At 43.7% G+C, this 21,365-nt stretch overlaps 1 protein-coding gene across 3 annotated transcripts; it reads left to right on the top strand.

Annotated features, from left to right (window-relative positions):
* The first annotated feature begins 3,526 nt into the window (after positions 1-3,526).
* LOC105485227 (chromosome alignment maintaining phosphoprotein 1) lies at positions 3,527-18,308 on the top strand. Of its 3 annotated transcripts, none has more exons than XM_011747454.3 (3): positions 3,527-3,680; positions 10,335-10,453; positions 15,094-18,308. In XM_011747454.3, the coding sequence occupies exon 3, from the start codon at positions 15,102-15,104 to the stop codon at positions 17,541-17,543; it is 2,442 nt and encodes an 813-aa protein (XP_011745756.1). In that variant the 5' UTR covers positions 3,527-3,680; positions 10,335-10,453; positions 15,094-15,101; the 3' UTR covers positions 17,544-18,308. The 3 variants fall into 3 exon arrangements, with proteins under 3 accessions (XP_011745756.1, XP_011745754.1, XP_011745755.1); XM_011747452.2 differs by having other exon boundaries at positions 15,047-18,308; XM_011747453.3 differs by lacking the exon at positions 3,527-3,680 and adding an exon at positions 3,777-4,318 and having other exon boundaries at positions 15,047-18,308.
* The last annotated feature ends 3,057 nt before the right edge of the window (positions 18,309-21,365 follow it).

Below are 21,365 nucleotides of genomic sequence, written 5' to 3'. Positions count from 1 at the left end.
AAACCCGGGAGGCGGAGCTTGCGGTGAGCTGAGATCCGGCCACTGCACTACAGCCTGGGCGACAGACGGAGACTCCATCTCAAAAAAAAAAAACAAAAAAACAAAAAACAAAGAGCAAAATGACAGAAGTCCCTCCTTATAGTAATTAAATGTAAGCAGGTTAAATATTCTAACTAAAATATACGGATTGGTAGAATGGGTAAAAAATGATTTAACTATATGCTGTCTTCAAAACATTCACTTTAGATCCAAAGACAAATAGATTGAAAGTGAAAGGATGGGAAAAGATATTTCACGCAAATAGTAACCAGAAGAGAGCAGGGGTGGCTATACTAATATCAGACAAAATAGATTTTAAAAAAGGTTATAAGAGACAAAGAACAGGGCGTGGGCGCGGTGGCTCACACCTGTAATCCCAGCACTTTGGGAGGCAGAGGCGGGCAGATCACGAGGTCAGGAGTCCAAGACCAGCCTGGCCAACATGGTGAAACCCCATTTCTACTAAAAATACAAAAAGTAGCCAGGCGTGGTGGCACGTGCCTGTAGTCCCAGCTACTCAGGAGGCTGAGGCAGGAGAATCACTTGAACTGGGAGGCAGAGGTTGCAGTGAGCCAAGACCAGGCCACTGCACTCCAGCCTGGGTGACAGAGCGAGACTCTGTCTCAAAAAAAAAAAGACAACAAAGTTATATGTTAATAACAGTTTCAGGCCGGGCGTGGTGGCTCACGCCTGTAATCCCAGCACTTTGGGAGGCCGAGGTGGGCGGATCACAAGGTCAGGAGATCGAGACCATGGTGAAACCCCGTCTCTACTAAAAATAGAAAAAATTAGCCGGGCGCAGGGGCGGGCGCCTGTAGTCCCAGCTACTCGGGAGGCTGAGGCAGGAGAATGGCGTGAACCCGGGAGGCGGAGCTTGCAGTGAGCCGAGATTGCGCCACTGCACTCCAGCCTGGGCGACAGAGCGAGACTCCGTCTCAAAAAAAAATAAATAAATAAATAAAAAATAAAAAAATAACAGTTTCAATGTGGCAAGAATGTATAATGATTATAAACATTTACACACCTAATGGCAGACCATAAAACTATATGAAGCATAAAATGACAGAATTGAAAGGCGAAAGACAGTTTTACAATAATAAATGTCAGTATCACCCTCTCAGTTATCAGAACAAGTAGAGAGAGATAAGTAAGAAATTAGAGGCGAGGACTTAACACAATAAACCAACTAGATCTGAAAGACACAGAACACTTACCCAACAATAGCAGCATACACATTTTCAAGTGCACATGGAACATTTTACAGAATACATCATATGTTAGACCACAAATTAATTCTTGGTAGATTTAAAAAGATAAATATCAAGCAATGTGTCATCTCAGACCACAATGGAGGAAGTTAGAAATGCTTAACAAAATTATGATGGGGCTGGATATGGTGGCTCATACTTGTAATCCCAGCACTTTGGAGGCTGAGATGGGCAGATAACTTGAGGTCAGGAGTTTGAGACCAGCCTGGCCAACATGGTGAAACCCCGTGTCTACTAAAAATACGAAAATTAGCTGGGTGTGGTGATGCACGCCTGTAGTCCCAGCTACTTGGGAGGCTGAGGTGGGAGAGTCGCTTGAACCTGGGAAGCGGACATTGCAGTGAGCCAAGATCACACCACTGCACTCCAGCCTGGGTAACAGAGTGAGACTCCATCTCAAAAAACAAAAAAGTGGGAAAAATCAAAAATTTTTGAAAATATAAACAAGACACTCAGAAAAAAGAACAATAGATCAAGAAAAGAAATCACAAGGAAAATTAGAAAATACCGAGATGATTGAAATGTAAATACAGTATAGCAACTTTTGTGATGCAGCAAAAGCAATGCTAAAGGGGGAGTTTATAGCTACAAATACATCAAAAACTAAGAAAATCTCAAATTAACAACCTAACTTTACAACTTAATGAACTATAAAAAGAAAAACTAAATCCAAAGCTGGCAAAAGGAAGGAAATAATAAAGATTAAAGCCAAGATAAATGAAATAGAAAATAGAAAACGATAGAGAAAATCAATGAAACCCAAAATTGGTTCTTTGAAAATGTCAAAGCATTATTCACAATATCCTGAATAGGTAAGCAAGCCAAGTGTCCATCAACAGGTGAGTGGATAAGCAAAATGTGGCATATCCATACAATGGGATAGTATTCAGTGTTAAAAAGGAAGGAAATTCCACAATGTGCTACAACATGGATGAACCTTGAGAATGTTCTGCTAAGTAAAATAAGTCAGTCACAAGACAAATACTGTATGATTCCACTTTCACAAGTGGTCAAACTCAGAGACACAGAAAGTAGGATGGTGACTGCCAGGAAGTAGAAGGTGGAGGGGACCCGGGAGTTAACATGTAATGCATACAGTTTGTGTTTCAAGATGATAGAGTTACAGACATGGATGGTGGTGTCATGAATATACTTACTACCACTGAACTGTACACATAAAGATAGTTAAGACGGTAAATTCTACGGATTTTATTTTTATTTAATTATTTTTTTGAGACAGAGTCTCACTCTGTCGCCCAGACTGGAGTGCAGTGGTGCGATCTCGCTGTAACCTCCGTCTCCCAGGTTCTATGGGATTCTCCTGCCTCAGCGTCCCGAGTAGCTGGGGTTACAGGCGCCCGCCACCACGCCTGGCTAATACTGTATTTTTAGTAGAGACGAGATTTCACCAGGTTGGACAGGCTGGTCTCGAACCCTGACCTCAGATGATTCACCCGCCTCGGACTCTCAAAGTGATGGGATTACAAGTGTGAGCCACAGTGCCCGGCCATTCTATAGTTTATTTTTAACCACACACACAAAAAAGAAATTCGCAACAAGCAAAACTTAAGGGTACAAAGGTAGAGAGCAGTGTGAGCTAATTTCAGTCTTTCAAAGCATAGAGACTGATAGCATCAGCATTTGAGGTGCGTGCATTTTAATTAGAATTGTGGTAGTAACATTCATAAAACTGAAAACAAAAAACGAAGAAGATAACTTCCGGGAATGGGGACTTTCAGTGGAGGCGTGGTGATGAGAAAAGCAATATTTACTGTCATCCAACAACTTTGTCTTGTACTTTTGTCACAGGTATCACGCCAGTAATATCCCTGAGAATGTATGGGGCAGGTCCAGCTCTTTTTTTCCTAATAAATTCATTCACACAACAATCAAAAAAGCAAGAAAAAGAAGAGAGAGCCGCACGGCGGCGGCAGGCCGGGGCCGTTCCGAGGGCCCGGCGGGAGGCCACAGGCCAGACGCGGCTGAACCCTCCCGGAGCCAGCGCCCGGGCGCGCGCGGGAAGCGCAGGCGGAGTGGGCACGTGCGGCACTTCCGGGGCGGAGCGGGCGCGCAGCCCTTCCGAAGGCCCGCGCGAGCCGCTAGTTTTGCCCACGCGCTTTTGGCACAGCCGCGCCACGCGATCCGCGATCTGATTGGCCCGCGCGGGAGGGCGCGCGGCGCCAAACTTGCTTCCCGTCAGCCCCCGCCCGTCCCGCGGGAGCGCGCACGCTCGCGCACCCGCATCCCGGCTCTTGCGTCCAGTCGCCATTCGGGAGGCCGCTGCGCTGCAGGGCCTGGCGGAGCCGCCCGCTACCGCGAGCCGGGCCCTCCGCGCGGTTCTTCGCCCACTGGACGCCGCCCGCGGCCGGACCGGTGAGGAGCGAGAGCGAGCGGGGGAGGGGCGTGGTTGGGGCCTGCATCCCTGAGCCCGGTGTCTGCCGCCGACCTGGCGGGGCCGGTCCCGGGTAGCCGCGGGTCCGAGTGAAAGGGGCCTGCGCTGCCTCGCCTCCCACACGGCCCGCGGGAAGGGCCCGCCCCCAGAGGCCGGGGCGGGAGTGCGTCTTTGTGCAGGGAGCGGGGAGGCCCGGTGTCAGTCGCGGCCAAGGCTGGAAACATTGCGTTTGAAACCGTTGGGAAGTTGGGGGCAGCACAACACGAAAGCCTTTCTTTCCGTTTTAGCTCTAGACTGTCTCCTTTTCTGTCATTATTACTGTTTTAAAATCCGATATACAGCCCCCAAAATGGGAGAGGACCTTTGTAAATCATAAACCTGATAACGGGTTAATGTCTCGAATTCAAGAGAAGATGCAGCTGACCAACAAAAAGCAACCCAGTTCAAGAATGGGCAAGGAATTTGAATAGCGTATTTCTCCAGAGAAGATAGACAAATGACCAATAAGCACGTGCAGTGATGCTCAACATCACTAGCCATTAAGAAAATGCAAATGAAAACCGCAATGAGATACCACCTCACACAAGTTGGGATGGCTATTAACAAAAAATGGGAAATTGTGAGTGTTGGGGATGTGGAGAAATTGAAGCTCGGGTGCGTTGCTGGTGGGAATGTGGGGTGGTGCAGCAGCTATGGAAATTGGTAGTCGTTCCTCAATTCTAGGTTTATACCCCCCAAAAATGACAGCAGGGACTCAGATATTTGTTCACAAATGTTCACTGCAGCATTATTCAAAATCCAGATGTCTATCAACATGTGAATGAAAGACAAGCTGTGGTATGTGCATATAATGGACCATAGTTCATCTTTAGAAAGGAATGAAATTCTGATACACGCTACAATATAAACGAGCACATTGAACACATTATGTTGAGTGAAATAGGACACAAAAAAGACATACTGTGTGATTCCCCCTCAGGCATAATTGAGATTACCAGCACTGAAAGTGTAGAGTGAGAGTTACTGTTTCATGGGTACAGATTTCTGTTTGTGGTGAAGTAGTTCTGGAAGTGGATGGTGGTGATGTTTGCACAACGTTTTAGTACTAAACTAACCAAATTGTGCTTTTAAAAATGATTAAGTGGCAAGTTATTTTTGTTTTTGATTTTTTGAAACGGAGTTTCGCTTTTGTTGCCCAGGCTGGAGTGCAGTGGCCTGACCTTGGCTCACTGCAGCCTCCGCCTCCTGGGTTCAAGGGATTCTTCTGCCGCAGCCTCCCAAAGTGCTGAAATTAGAGGCACCCGCTACCATACCTGGCTAATTCTGTGTTTTTAGTAGAGACGGGATTTCTCTGTGTTGGTCAGTCTGGTCTCAAACTCCCAACCTCAGGTGATCCACCTGCCTCGGCCTCCCAAAGTGCTGAAATTACATGCATGAACCACCACGCCTGGCCTAAATGGCAAGTTTTTTGTTCCATTTTACCACTCTTTAAAAAATACACATGAAAAAGCAAAATGACGGAGACAGTGAAAAGATGAGTGGTTGTCGGGAGCACAGGGATGTTAAGCAGTGAAATTATTAGTGGTGGATACATGATGCTATGCATTTGTTGAAACACGTAGAACTGTACATCATGAAAAGTGATTCCTTGGTGGGGCGCTGTGGCTCGCGCCTGTAATCTCAACACTTTGGGAGGCCGAGGTGGGCGGATGACGAGGTCAAAAGATCGAGACCATTGTGGGTAACATGGTGAAACCCTGTCTCTACTAAAAATACAAAAATTAGCCGGGCATGGTGGCGGGCGCCTGTAGTCACAGCTACTGGGGAGTCTGAGGCAGGAGAATCGCTTGAACCTGGGAGGTGGAGATTGCAGTGAGCCGAGATTGTGCCACTGCACTCCAGCCTGGCAACAGCACCAGACTCCCTCTCAAAAAGATGAAGAATAAATAAAAAATAATTACTTCTTGTGTAAACTATAGACTTAATAATAAATCAATATTAGCTCATCATTGTAGCAGATGTCTCACACTAATGCAAGAAAATGTTAATACAAGTTGAGTATCCTTCATTCGAAATGCTTGGAACCAGAAGTGCTTTGAATTTTTTATTTTTTTTTATTTTTAATAGTTGCATTGTACTTACTGGTTGAACATCCCTAATCTGAAATCTAAAATGCTTCTTTTGGCCCTCAAAAAGTGTTGGATGTTGGAGCATAATCGGATTTCAGATTTTCAGATTAGGAATGCTCAGCCTATATAATAGGAGAAACTGGGGGCAAGAAGATAGGTGGGAATTCTTGTACATACTCTTCAGTTTTTCTTTAAACATAAAACTACTTGAAAAATTAGTTTATTAATTTCTTTCTTTTTTGGGTGGGGGGCGGGTATGGAGTCTTACTCTGTTGCCCAGCTGGAGTGCAGTGGCTCAATCTCGGCTCACTGCAACCTCCATCTCCCAGGTTCAAGCGATTCTCCTGCCTCAGCCTCCCAAGTAACTGGGATTATAGGTGTGTGCCACCACGCCCAGCTAATTTTTGTATTTTTAGTAGAGACAGGGTTTCACCATGTTGGCTAGGCTGGTTATGAACTCCTGTCTTCAAATGATCCGTCTGCCTTAGCCTCCCAAAGTGTTGGGATTACAGGTGTGAGCCACTGCACCTGCCCGATTTATTAATTTCTTAAAGGCCAGGCGTGGTGGCTCACACCTGTAATCCCAGCACTGAGAGGCCAAGGCAAGAGGATCACTTGAGGCCAGGAGTTCAAGACCAGCCTGGACAACATAGTGAGACTTCATCGCTACAGAAAAAAAAAAAAATTAGATGTGGTGGCATGCACCTATAGTCCCAGCTACTTAGGAGGGTGAGGCGGGAGGCTCTCTGGAGCCCAAGAGTATGAGGCTGCAGTGAGTTGTGATTGTGTCACTGCACCAAAACCTTGGGCAACAGAGCGAGACCCTGTCTCTTAAAAAAAAAAAAAAAAAAAAAAATCCGCTAAGATAAAGAATAATGCTAGTGTGTATAGACTAATAGAACCCACTTAGCTTTAAACATGTTCTACATATTGAATTTTAATTTAAAAAAACTATGCATCAGATGTGTTTTAAAAGATGATCAGTGGTGTTAGATTTCAAAGAAGAAATGGAATGGGAAATGGGAAATAGGTATGATACACCATATGGCATAACATTGCATTGGAGAATACTGGGTGACAGACCGGCAGAGCACCAATTATTAGAATTTGGGTTTTTTAGAGACAAGGCGTAATCTGTCTCAAAGACAAAAAGAAATTTTTGTTAATCTGGACAATTCTGAGTTAATTTTTAGTTAGGGTTAGGAGTTCTTTTTTTTTTTTTTTTTTTTTTTTTAACGAGACGGAGTCTCGCTCTGCCGCCCAGGCTGGAGTGCAGTGGCCGGATCTCAGCTCACTGCAAGCTCCGCCTCCCGGGTTCACGCCATTCTCCTGCCTCAGCCTCCCCAGTAGCTGGGACTACAGGCGCCCACCACCGCGCCCGGCTAGTTTTTTGTATTTTTTAGTAGAGACGGGGTTTCACCGTGTCAGCCAGGATGGTCTCGATCTCAGGGTTAGGAGTTCTTAAATTTAGGAAGAAATTTTGCTAGAGCCTTAAAGCTGGAAGGATGCCCAGCTCTCTAGGCTTTGCCTAAAAGCTGAATTCTGGGACTCAGTTCTGTAACACCTTTGTAGATCGTTCTGCTACTGTGGGAAAGAGACCAGAATTGAGAAAACCAGAATAAACCAACTGTTTCCTCTGACCTCAGTGTTGTGATCTTTGACAGGTCACTTCTTTCCCTCAGCATCAGTCTTTTCAGTTATGAAATGAAGAGGTCGAACTCAAGCCCTCTGAAGATCCTTCTAGTCCTATGCTGATCATCAGTGGTTTTTTTTTGGTTGGTTTTTTGGTTTTCTTTTTTGAGACAGGGTCTCGCTCTGTCATCTAGGTTGGAGTGTAATGGTGCAGTCTTGGTTCACTGCAACCTTTGCCTCTTAGGCTCAAGCGATTTCTCTTGCCTCAGCCTCCCAAGTAGCTGGGACTACAGGTGCATTCTGCTGCACCCAGCTAATTTTTGTATGTTTTGTAGAGACGGGGTTTTGCCATATTGCCCAGGGTGTTCTTGAACCCCTGAGCTCAAGGGATCCACCTGCCTCAGCCTCCCAGAGTGCTGGGATTAAAGGTGTGAGCCACCACACCCGGCCTGATCGTCAGCTTCTAATTATGGAGTACTCCTACCTAACAAAGGAACTCATTCTAGTTCATAATAGTTTGTAAACTGTGTTGAGCCACAGTTCTTTTCCTGCTAGCTTCTGATTATCACTTCTAGGATAGCTCATATATTATCTATAATTCTTACCCTTTTGAAGTTAAATGTCTGTATTCATAAATGACTTTTTTTTTTTTTTAAAGGGCCATCTGCCATCCTGGTTGCCTTTTTTTCTTTTTCTTTTTTTGTTTTTGTTTTTTATGTTCTCTAGTTTCTTAGAGACTCTATCTTAAAGTGTCCTTCCTGCCCAGAGCTGGGGACAGTGATCCACTGGTATGGTGTACTCTGCCCATGCAGAATATGGGATATAGTTCTCTATAGTCCTGTATTTATGCACTTGATATGTGGATTCTAAGTGTTTGTTTCATCTTGTTTCTTCTGGCCTATTGTACAGGCTTTAAAAGAGCTACTAAATTCCACTGTTTTAGTTTGTGTATATGTAGAAAAAACCTGGACAGAACTTGATTCTCTCATCAGATACTGATCATTTGTCTGACTTGGGCAAGCTGTTTAATGTCAAGCTTGAGTTTCCTTAAGTATTAATTGAAGTTTTAAAGTAGATGATCCCTGAGGTCTTTTCCTATCCCCAAATCCTATGACTTTGAGACTAGATAGTAGCTTAGGTTTTCCTCTAGTTTTGAAATCCTGTGAGTCAAAGATTGAGAAAATGTTAGGATTGAACAGAGCACATGCTGTGTGCCAGGGATGTGCAGCGGTTCCAGAGGTGAATAAATGGATAGTCCCTCCTCTCCAGGAGCTGGCAACCTGTTGTTGGTATCAGGCTGTAGTGCCAGAGGGTGACATATACAGCTGGGGCTTCTAGGAAGATTGGGAGGGAGTGGAAAATTGGCCAGTGCAGTTGACGCATGAATAACAGAGGTTTGAACTTCAACCAAATGCCAATAAAAAAAGACAGCATTTACAGAATGTGAAACATTTATATGGAGGGCAGATTTTTCATATATGGGAATTCCACAAGGCTGACTGTAGGACCTGAGTATGTGTGGATTTTGGCATATGGGAGTGGTCCTGGAACCAATCCCGTGTTTACAGGGAGACAGCTGACTTAAAAAGCCATCCTGCCTGAAGGCCAGGCAAGACAGGGAGTGTAAAGGAGAGGAAATAGTTTATACAAAAGCCCAGATGCTGGAATAGTCAGGGAATTACATGTGGGCCAGTATTTTGAGAACGCAGTCTGGTCATGGGCCAGACTGTGAAGAGCTTTATATGCCGTATTCAAATCGTGTAGTGTAGGTGTCTTAGTTGCCTTGGAGGAAATGTGAACAGGCAGGTCACATTAGGCTTCTGTTTGGAAGACAGGTTTGGTAGCTGGAAGAAAGGGAGACTAGTGGCAGGAAGTTAAGATGTCAGAATTAAAGCAGTGACGGGGTAGGGGATAGAGAAGGGGTAGATGAATGTGCTGGAGCTAATGAGAAGCACAGTGTGCGCTGTTGTGTAGCTTGTGCACAGCCAGTTTATCACATTTTGTTCTTGTCAGCAGACTCATCTACACCATGATGCTTTATCTTTGAAATGCATGCAGGAAGAGAAGAGGGCAGAGCAATCACTGAAGGAGGTCCATGTGTTCTTCCTTGGGGTCAGGACACCGCCATCCTCCTCCCAGAGTCCTTTCTTTTTGTACCTCTTGGTCCTGTTTGTTGTGGTGTCCCTTCCTCCACTGCCTGTTAATTTGTCACTCTGCTGTGTAATATCGATAACTGACAAAAGTCAGCCATTGTTAGCATCAGTAGTCACACCAGCAGTCTTCTGAGTGCTTATCAGAGAAGTGAAGTTAGGTGGTTGGTTTGAGAAGGATATGATTACACACATGGGCATAATTCCATAGTGGATTACTAAAGAGAAAGTAGACAAAGATGGTGTCAGGAGTGGTATCTACTGTAGTCTTTGGTGTCATTTCATAAAAGTAAGTGTTCAGGCCTGTACAGTGGCTCACGCCTGTAATCCCAGCGCTTTGGGAGGCCGAGGCGGGTGGATCACGAGGTCAGGAGATTGAGACCATCCTGGCTAACACGGTGAAACCTCGTCTCTAATAAAGATACAAAAAAATTTGCTGGGTGTGGTGGCGGGCACAGTCCCATCTGCTCGGGAGGCTGAGGCAGGAGAATGGCGTGAACCCGGGAGGCGGAGCTTGCAGTGAGCTGAGATCGTGCCACTGCACTCCAGCCTGGGCTGGACGGAGCGAGACTGTCTCAAAAAAAAAAAAAAGTAAGTGTTCAGGCTTAGTGGATTGGACTCCTCTCACTGTTAGGGCAGGATGGTGAGCGAAATACACAGAATTCTATCACAGGGGACACACATGATCACAGATACAGTTTTGATCACTTTTTTTTTTTTCCAGGTTCAACTTCTCGTCTTGTTCTTCTTATACTATAGGCTGTTTGCTGTGGTTTAGTCAAAAAGCCATGTAGAATGCCTGCCTTTTGAAGACCAATTTTAAGGTGTCTAGTAATACAGCAGGTAAGTCTAGTAGGGAAAGCATGCTTAGGAGAATATTTTATGAGGAGAAAATTAAAAAAAAAATACTTGGAGTTCTTGAAGGAAATCTCTAAAAGTATACACGCCCTTATGGATATAACGTGTGATGTGCGCTAGATATACATAATTTGGGATATGAGAAGTGAATTCTATAGCATTCTTTTTAGGTTTAAGTATGAGATTGGCCTGAAGAGCTGATGGTAGGCAGCGGGAAGAGGAGGGCTGGCTGGGAGGGATGGGGAATGGTAGGTGAGTCTGACTCAAACCCAGCACACCTGAGCTCTTAGTCTCTGTTGTAATTACAGTATGTAATATAGTGCTCTTTAATGTTAGCTTGGCTGTTCATTATTGCCAGTTATAGCTGCATGGGATTATTGAGACTTATTCTCCGGTTTCCCTTAAAGTCTTCTAGTTTTATTTAACAATGGGCTCTGAGACGGATGGTTAACCCATTATTTCTGCATGTATTCAATTATGTTTGTAAGTTAAAGATCATTTTTAGAGATTTTTCTTTTCTTTTTTTTTTTTTTTTGAGACGGAGTCTTGCTCTGCCGCCCAGGCTGGGGTGCAGTGGCCGGATCTCAGCTCACTGCAAGCTCCGCCTCCCAGGTTTACGCCATTCTCCTGCCTCAGCCTCCCGAGTAGCTGGGACTACAGGCGCCCGCCACCTCACCCGGCTACTTTTTTGTATTTTTTAGTAGAGACAGGGTTTCACCGTGTTAGCCAGGATGGTCTCGATCTCCTGACCTCGTGATCCGCCCGTCTCGGCCTCCCAAAGTGCTGGGATTACAGGCTTGAGCCACCGCGCCCGGTCGAGATTTTTCTTCAGTACTGAATTATTTATTTTTCTTTTGTTACAGTCCTAGTCCTAAAAACAATATTCTAAAATACAGAATAACTGCTGGCAACGCAGAAAGAGTAAATAGTTTCCGAAGAAAAGTATTTATTTCCTCAAATACCTGTTACCTTTTTAGCTTTAGACCAAAAAATAAAAAAGGCAAATGATATACCATGGATAAAAGTGTTAGGAAACAGTATTGTCATTGAGAACATCTTTAAAAACAAGTTATCAAAGTTAGAAATATTATACTTTTTTTTTTTTTTTTGAGACGCAGTCTCGCTCTGTCACCAGGCGGGAGTGCAGTGGCACAATCTCAGTTCACTGCAACCTCCAACTCCCTGGTTCAAGCGATTCTCCTGCCTCAGCCTCCCAAGCTGGGACTACAGGCACACACCACCATGCCTGGCTAATTTTTGTATTTTTAGTAGAGACGGGGTTTCACCATGTTGGCCACGATGGTCTTGATCTCCCGACCTTGTGATCCACCCACCTGGCCTCCCAAGTGCTGAGATTACAGGCGTGAGTCACTGCGCCTGGCCTATACATTTTTTTTTTTTTTTTTTTTTTTTTTTGAGACGGAGTCTCGCTGTGTTTCCTAGGCTGTAGTGCAGTGGCGTGATCTTGGCTCACTGCAAGCTCTGCCTCCCGGGTTCACGCCATTCTCCCGCCTCAGCCTCCCAAGTAGCTGAGACTACAGGCGCCTGCCACCACGCCCGGCTAGTTTTTTGTATTTTTAGTAGAGACGGGGTTTCACCATGGTAGCCAGGATAGTCTCGATCTCCTGACCTCGTGATCCACCCGCCTCGGCCTCCCAAAGTGCTGGGATTACAGGCTTGAGCCACCGCGCCCGGCCTACATTTTTCTAAATTAATGGTTTTGTAATTAATAAAGGGAGAGCCAGAGTTTCTAATCTGTACCATTCTTTAAGATGCAGTAAATATCATTACCATCAATAAGGGAAAAGTGTTCAGTCTTTCTCATTAAGAGAAGCACATTAACACAGTAGTGAAATACTGGCTTTCACCTAGGTTGTAGCAAGGATTAGGAATTTATATGAAATTGTCTTTCATATATACACTGTTGTTTTGCAGTAATGTAAGTTTTCGAGAGTTTGGTAAAATGTATCAATTTTAAACACAAATGGCTAAGTAATCCATTTCTAGGAATTTTCCCTGCAGAAATAACCTTACATGCAAAGATAAGTACAAGGAAAGTCAGTGCTTACTCCATATGTAAAAATGTCTTAAAGAGATGAATTCTAAATGAGAGTAAGTTGCCAGATAATATGTTTAATATCCCATTTGTGTAAAGCATGTGTGTTAATCAATATATGCCTAGGACATTTCTTCCAGGACACATGAGTACACTGGCTACCCCTGCAGACTGACACTCCGTATCTTGTACTGTGTGAATGTGTTTTTTTTTTTTTTTTTTTTTTTTTAAGTTCTAGGGTACGTGTGCACAACGTGCAGGTTTGTTACATATATATACATGTGCCATGTTGGTGTGCTGCACCCATTAACTCGTCATTTACATTAGGTATATCTCCTAATGCTATCCCTCCCCCTTCTCCCCTCCCCCCTCCCCACAATAGGCCCCGGTGTGTGATGTTCCCCTTCCTGTGTCCAAGTGATCTCATTGTTCAATTCCCACCTATGAGTGAGAACATGCGGTGTTTGGTTTTCTGTTCTTGCGATAGTTTGCTGAGAGTGATGGTTTCCAGCATCCATGTCCCTACAAAGGACACGAACTCATCCTTTTTTATGGCTGCATAGTATTCCATGGTGTATGTGTGCCACATTTTCTTAATCCAGTCTGTCACTGACGGACATTTGGGTTGATTCCAAGTCTTTGCTATTGTGAATAGTGCTGCAGTAAACATACGTGTACATGTGTCTTTATAGCAGCATGATTTATAATCCTTTGGGCATATACCCAGTAATGGGATGGCTATGTCAAATGGTATTTCTAGTTCTAGATCCTTGAGGAATCGCCACACTGTTTTCCAGTGGTTGAACTAGTTTACAGTCCCATCAACAGTGTAAAAGTGTTTCTATTTCTCCACATCCTCTCCAGCACCTGTTGTTTCCTGACTTTTTAATGATTGCCATTCTAACTGGTGTGAGATGGTACCTCATTGTGGTTTGGATTTGCATTTCTCTGATGGCGAGTGAGGAGCATTTTTTCATGTGTCTGTTGGCTGTATGAATGTCTTCTTTTGAGAAGTGTCTGTTCATGTCCTTTGCCCACTTTTTGGTGGGGTTGTTTGTTTTTTTCTTGTAAATTTGTTTGAGTTCTTTGTAGGTTCTGGATATTAGCCCTTTGTCAGATGAGTAGATTGCAAAAATTTTCTCCCATTCTGTAGGTTGCCTGTTCACTGTTATGGTAGTTTCTTTTGCTGTGCAGAAGCTCTTTAGTTTAATTAGATCCCATTTGTCAATTTTGGCTTTTGTTGCTGTTGCGTTTGGCGTTTTAGACATGAAGTCCTTGCCCATGCCTATGTCCTGAATGGTATTACCTAGGTTTTCTTGTAGGGTTTTAATGGTTTTAGGTCTAACATTTAAGTCTCTAATCCATCTTGAATTAATTTTCGTATAAGGAGTAAGGAAAGGATCCAGTTTCAGCTTTCTACTTATGGCTAGCCAATTTTCCCAGCACCATTTATTAAATAGGGAATCCTTTCCCCATTTCTTATTTTTGTCAGGTTTGTCAAAGATCAGATGGCTGTAGATGTATGGTATTATTTCTGAGGGCTCTGTTCTGTTCCATGTGAATGTGTTTTTAACTGTGAGCTTCTATTCTTTTTACTACTTAAGAAGACTGGTTTACAATTTTTTTTAATTCATGTTTTCCGGCAACTGTGTTCCAGCTGCCGGCATGTCCTGTGATTTGCCCTTTGCTTGGTATGCGCCTTCACATCATTCAGGATCTCTGCTGGAATGTCTCATGTATAGAGGTCTTTTCCAACAGCCTCTCACATCACTCTCCACCTGGATCTCTGCTGGAATGTCCCATGTGTAGAGGTCTTTTCCAACAGCCTCTCTACATCACTTTCCACCTTATTTTCCCAACTCATGAACGCCATATTACAAAGCACTGCTTTAAACCTAGGTTCCTAGAAAAGTATAGGATACAAAGTTATTTATTTATTAAATGGATTAATAAAATACTATATTGGGATAGATTAAACATTGCAAAATATGTTGACATGAAATCAAGCCAGCATCATATTTTAAAGTTGTCTTTTTATAGCTAGATTAAATTTATTAAGTGCTTTCTGCAAAAGGTTTAGTCTCTTGTTCATCCTTAAATAGCCAAGATTTAATTTTGATATTCACTCGTCTTTGTGTGCCGAGGACTTGTGTACTGGAGTTTGAGAGTCAAACTATAAAGCACATGCAACAGCTAATTCTAGAGTGAGGCCCAGATCACTGATAGTCCTATAGCCTGGACCAGAGAAAGTCATGTAACTTCTCTGAACCTGTTTCTTCATCTGTAAGTGAAAATAATAGTTGAGTCATATCATTAGGATTAAATGAGATGATGTATGTGAAACTCCTAGTACAGTGCCTGGGACTGTTCTCTGTCTCCTTTTCTTCAAATTCTCCCTAGAGATACTACCAAATAAAGCACGCACTGTTCTAGACTTAAGATTATGCAGTTATAGAATGGACTGACAGCATTGTATTCAGAATTACAGTTCATGAAAATAATTTATTCCTACTTTATTGCAGTGGTATTGAAAGTTTTTAAAGAATATAACCGTGTGTGTTGGTAACAGAAAGAAGAATGGAAGTATTCCAGGAACTTCGTAAACCATCAGCACGTTTGGAGTGTGACCATTGCAGTTTCAGAGGCACAGACTATGAAAATGTACAAATCCATATGGGTACCATCCATCCAGAATTTTGTGATGAAATGGATGCTGGTGGGCTAGGCAAAATGATATTTTACCAGAAAAGTGCAAAGCTATTTCACTGCCATAAATGCTTCTTCACCAGCAAGATGTACTCTAACGTATACTATCACATCACATCCAAACATGCATCCCCAGACAAATGGAATGAGAAACCTAAAACTCAGTTGAACAAAGAAACAGATCCTGTGAAAAGCCCTCCTCTTCCTGAACACCAGAAAATACCCTGCAATTCTGCAGAACCAAAACCCATACCTGCCCTTTCAATGGAAACACAGAAACTTGGTTCAGTTTTGTCTCCAGAATCACCAAAACCTACTCCTCTTACTCCCCTGGAGCCTCAGAAACCTGGCTCTGTTGTTTCTCCTGAGCTACAGACACCTTCTCTTCCTTCTCCTGAGCCTTCAAAACCTGCCTCTGTTTCTTCTCCTGAACCTCCAAAACCAGTCCCTGTTTGTGAATCTCAGAAACCTGCCCCTGTTCCTTCTCCAGAACCACAGAAACTTGCCCCTGTATCTCCTGAGCCCGTAAAGGCTACTCTTCCTAATCCCAAACCCCAGAAGCACTCTCATTTCCCAGAAACACTGGGCCCACCTTCAGCCTCATCTCCAGAGTCACCAGTTCTAGCTGCTTCCCCAGAACCTTGGGGACCATCCCCAGCTGCATCTCCAGAATCTCGGAAATCAGCCCGGACTACCTCCCCTGAGCCAAGGAAGCCATCCCCTTCAGGGTCTCCTGAACCTTGGAAGCCATTCCCTGCTGTCTCCCCAGAGCCTAGGAGACCAGCCCCTGCTGTGTCACCAGGCTCTTGGAAGCCAGGGCCACCTGGGTCCCCTAGGCCTTGGAAATCCAGTCCTTCAGCGTCATCAGGACCTTGGAAGCCAGCTAAACCTGCTCCATCTGTGTCTCCTGGACCTTGGAAACCAATTCCTTCTATATCTCCTGGACCTTGGAAACCAACTCCATCTGTGTCTTCTGCATCCTGGAAATCTTCATCAGTCTCACCCAGCTCCTGGAAGTCCCCCCCTGCATCTCCTGAGTCATGGAAGTCTGGCCCACCAGAACTCCGAAAGACAGCTCCCACGTTGTCTCCTGAACATTGGAAGGCAGTTCCCCCAGTGTCTCCAGAGCTTCGCAAACCCGGCCCACCACTATCCCCAGAGATCCGTAGTCCAGCAGGATCTCCAGAGCTCAGAAAACCCTCAGGGTCACCAGACCTTTGGAAGCTTTCTCCTGATCAGCGGAAAACTTCTCCTGCTTCACTTGATTTCCCTGAGTCCCAGAAAAGTTCCCGTGGCGGTTCTCCTGATCTCTGGAAGTCTTCCTTTTTTATTGAGCCTCAGAAACCTGTCTTCCCTGAGACCCGAAAACCAGGTTCTTCTGGACCATCTGAGTCCCCCAAAGCAGCCTCAGATATCTGGAAGCCAGTTCTCTCTATTGATACTGAGCCTAGAAAACCTGCCCTGTTTCCCGAGCCTGCCAAAACAGCCCCTCCAGCTTCTCCAGAACCACGCAAACGTGCCCTTTTTCCAGAGCCCCGGAAGCATGCCCTTTTCCCTGAACTCCCCAAATCTGCTCTATTCTCAGAATCACAGAAGGCTGTTGAGCTTGGTGATGAACTACAAATAGATGCCATAGATGATCAAAAATGTGATCTTTTGGTTCAGGAAGAACTTCTAGCTTCACCTAAGAAACTTTTGGAAGATACTTTATTTCCTTCCTCAAAGAAGCTCAAGAAAGACAACCAAGAGAGCTCAGATGCTGAGCTTAGTAGTAGTGAGTACATAAAAACAGATTTGGATGTGGTGGATGTTAAGGGCCAGGAATCAAGCAGTGATCAAGAGCAGGTTGATGTGGAATCCATTGATTTTAGCAAAGAGAACAAAATGGACATGACTAGTCCAGAGCAGTCTAGAAATGTGCTACAGTTTACTGAAGAAAAAGAAGCTTTTATCTCTGAAGAGGAGATTGCAAAATATATGAAGCGTGGAAAAGGAAAGTATTATTGCAAAATTTGTTGCTGTCGTGCTATGAAAAAAGGTGCTGTTTTGCATCATTTGGTTAATAAGCATAATGTTCATAGCCCTTACAAATGCACAATTTGTGGAAAGGCTTTTCTTTTGGAATCTCTCCTTAAAAATCATGTAGCAGCCCATGGGCAGAGTTTACTTAAATGTCCACGTTGTAATTTTGAATCAAATTTCCCACGAGGTTTTAAGAAACATTTAACTCATTGTCAAAGCCGGCATAATGAAGAGGCAAATAAAAAGCTAATGGAAGCTCTTGAACCACCACTGGAGGAGCAGCAAATTTGATAGCTCAGTATGAATATTTGTTCTACAAAGGTGTTCGTTGAAACCATTCTTTGTAAGTATAGCTTATCAAATAGCCTAGTTGGATATGTAGATGACATGTGGTGTACCGTGTTTCACTGTCTCAGTTGTGTTACTAAGAATGAGCATTTGATTATTTTTTTCTGGTCTCTGTCTATGTGGCTATCTTGTAAGTCAATCAATTTCTATATAGTCCAGATGGATTAAACTTCTCATTTCTTTTAAATACGTATGAATAATAAAACAAGGAAGTAGGCATTCCATTTAATAATCAAGAGCAAGTTGTACTCAAAGCATTCAGTTAAAGTATATCTGTGTGTGGAACTAATTTCAGATAATAGAAAATATTAGTTGAAATGTTTAAGAATTAGGCATGAAAAATAAATTTGAGAAATTTTGTTTCCTCACATGTATTTTTAAATCATAAGAGTTATTTTCTATCTGATGTAAAATTAGTTTATAAATCTTAATCAGCTTCTAGACGTTTATTAGCTTTTATGTCATGAAATGTTGGAGTCTCAGGGTTGCTGATTGTCTGCTAATGGGAAAAATTGAGTAAGTCTTTAAAATAGTTTGCAGCCTTCTCCCACAGGAGACAAGTGGAACGATAAGTGTGATTTTAGATCTTTTTTGTCCATAGTTGTTTTCAGTGGAGTCTTCCATTCTATATCTTACCCTAAGATCTGGTTCTTCCCTCCCCATCCCCATCCCAGCCCCCACCCGCCAGCTCACACTAATAGATGATTCTTTTTTTTTTTTTTTTTTTTTTTTTTTTTGAGACGGAGTCTCGCTCTGTCGCCCAGGCTGGAGTGCAGTGGCTGGATCTCAGCTCACTGCAAGCTCTGCCTCCCGGGTTCACGCCATTCTCCTGCCTGAGCCTCCCGAGTAGCTGGGACTACAGGCGCCCACAACCGCGCCCGGCTAATTTTTTGTATTTTTAGTAGAGACGGGGTTTCACCGTGGTCTCGATCTTCTGACCTTGTGATCCGCCCGCCTCGGCCTCCCAAAGTGCTGGGATTACAGGCGTGAGCCACCGCGCCCGGCCTAGATGATTCTTAATTGCCAAATGTGTTAGAGTTTGTATGTCCTACTCCTGGGCCTTACATGTCGCCTGTTGGGGCTTAAGACCAGGTTAATAAGTAGGAACTGAAAGTCTTCCAGGTTCACAGTAGAAAATTTTATAGACATTTCTGTTAAAGAAATATATCGATTTTATGTTTTTCACTTCTGTTACTGTAAATACCTTGTACCTGTTCATGGATTATTTTATTCTAAAGTATTTTGTCAAATGTGTATCAACCAAATTAAAAAAGAAAGGCTTTCGTGTCAGCAACATTTTCATGTGTGTTTTCTTTTGTGTAATTTGCATGTATGATATACAAATCCATTATTTCCATGTTTTCAACATAGGAATTTTCTTATCTGGAGCAGCATTTTCTTAGCTGTGTTTTCTCCAAGTTCTGTGGTCAGGTAAGTTAGGGGAATGCTTGTATAGGGAGGACTCCATGTGAAAAATCTCATCCTTTCATATGAAAGGTTTTTTAATTCCAGTGGTTGCCTATCCTGCCTGCCTCTAAACAGTGTGAGGCATTTAATCTCAGAGGATTCTGATGTGTAGCCAGGATTGAGATGCTGTACTGGGTTTAATTTAGCTATTCCCAGACATTTTTTTAACAATGAACAGTTTTGTCCTAGTTCCCCACTGGCTGGCTTCCCTACTAATATGCCCGTTGGGATATCTTAACAATATTTAGTGATGTGGTTTGGCTCTGTGTCAAATCTCTCTCTCTTTTTTTTTATTTTGAGACCAATCCTTGCTCTGTCACCCAGGTTGCCCTGCAGTGATGTGATCTTAGCTCACTGCAACCTCCGCCTTTCGGGTTCAAGGGAGTCTCATGCCTCAGCCTCCTGAGTAGCTGGGACTACAGGTGCGTGCCACCATGTCTAGCTAATTTTTGTAGTTTAATAGAGATGGGGTTTTGCCATGTTGGCCAGGCTGGTCTCGAACTCCTGGGCTCAAGTGATCCACCTGCCTCGGCTTCCCAAAGTGCTAGGGTTACAGCTGTGCGCCACCACACCCGACCCCCACCCAAATCTCATGCCGAATTGTAATCACCAGTGTTGGAGGAGGGGCCAGCCTGGTGATAAATGATTGGATCATGGGGACGGACTTCCTCTTGGTGTTCTCGTGATAGTGTGTGAGTTATTTAAAAGTGTTTAGCACCTTCCTCTTCGCTCTCTTCCTCCTGCTCCAGCCCTGTTGGATGTGCCAGCTTCCCCTTCGCCTTCTGCCGTGATTGTAAGTTTCCTGAGCCTCCCCGCCTCCTGCTGCAGCCGTGTTTCCTCCGCAGCGTGTGGAACCATTAGCTAATTAAACCTCTTTTCTTTATAAATTACCCGGTTTCAGGTAGTTCTTTGTAGCAGTGTGAGAACAGACTAATACATTTAGATAATACCAAGTAAGGTCTTAGAAGCCTCAAATTTGTTAACTTTGGTGAACACTGCACTGAGTAGCTGCTGCTATCAATTTACATGGCACCTTGAGAACAAGCTTCCAGATGAGTTCCCTTGTAGGCAGTGATGCCAACAGGTAGGACAGGTAAGATCTTGGTTATACTAGTCGTCCTTTTCTTGTCCATACTGACTGACTGAAATTGTTTTCGAGAAACAAGAAGGGTCTGCATTACCTAGAAACTCTCCTGGCTCCTGCACCCTCAGACCAACCCTGTTAGACAGATTGTTTCCTAAGACTTCACCCTGTCTGGTGCAAACCTGGCAGTTCATCCTAGACCTTTGCTCCAGGTGGCACCAACTAAGTCACATGAGTTGCCATCTGAAATGGGGTTTTTTATAATAGTGCCATAGGATAAGGGCTGACTTCCCGGTAAGTGGTAGTGATGCATGTGTAGTTTTGGCTTTAAGGCCTGAGCTGTGTTTGGCTAAACCCCTGTGTTCTTGGTTTACCTCAGTGTGGCTTCCACTCTTTTTTCTTTTCTTTTCTTTTGAGACTGAGTTTTGCTCTTGTTGCCCAGGCTGGAGGGTAGTGGTGTGATCTCAGCTCACCACAAACTGCCTTCCGGGTTCAATTGATTCTCCTGCCTCAGCCTCCCAAGTAGCTGGAATTACAGGTGCCCGCCACCATGCCTAGCTAAATTTTTGTATTTTTAGTAGAGACGGGGTTTTACCATGTTGGCAAGGCTGGTCTCGAATTCCTGACCTCAAGTGATCCACCCGCCTTGGCTTCCCAAAGTGGAGGATGGAGACACTGAGCACAAAGGAGGTACCCTATCCTTGGTAGCAATTATTATTCTAACCTTGTTAGTCCCCTTCCGATTGAATATATACCATTCACTAGTTTGTTTAAATAATTTGTGAACCAGTTTATATTTTCAAGTTGCCGTGTGTTTTAGGGTTCTCCAGAGAGTCAGAACCAATAGGAGATACATAGATATAGCTATGGTATAGAATGGTAACCAGCATTCTAGTTTGTTTTTATGAGTCTGACTTTTCTAGATTCCACATACAAGTGAGATTATGCAGTATTTGTCTTTTCTGTGTCTGGTTTATTTTACTTAACATAATGTCCTCCAAATTCATCCATGTTGCCATCAGTGACAGGATTTTCCTCTTTTCAGACTGAATAGTATTTCATTGTGTGTGTGTATATATATACACACAATTTACTGAGCAGGGAGATCTGCAGACTCTCTTGGCTCCCAGAATGCTGGGGTCAGGCTTGCAGTCTTAAACAGGAAATTGGTGAACTGTTTGGAGAGGATCTGCAGATGCCAACAGTTTCAGGGT

The sequence above is a fragment of the Macaca nemestrina genome, chromosome 16 (assembly GCF_043159975.1).
Source record: "Macaca nemestrina isolate mMacNem1 chromosome 16, mMacNem.hap1, whole genome shotgun sequence".
NCBI classification, from domain to species: Eukaryota; Metazoa; Chordata; class Mammalia; order Primates; family Cercopithecidae; genus Macaca; species Macaca nemestrina.
The sequence above is the reverse complement of the archived record's forward strand: the minus strand, read 5'-3'. Positions and strand labels throughout refer to the sequence as shown.

Coding starts and splice junctions, on each gene's coding strand:
- LOC105485227 (XM_011747454.3), top strand. CDS start 15,102: ATGGAAGTATTCCAGGAACTTCGTAAACCATCAGCACGTTTGGAGTGT.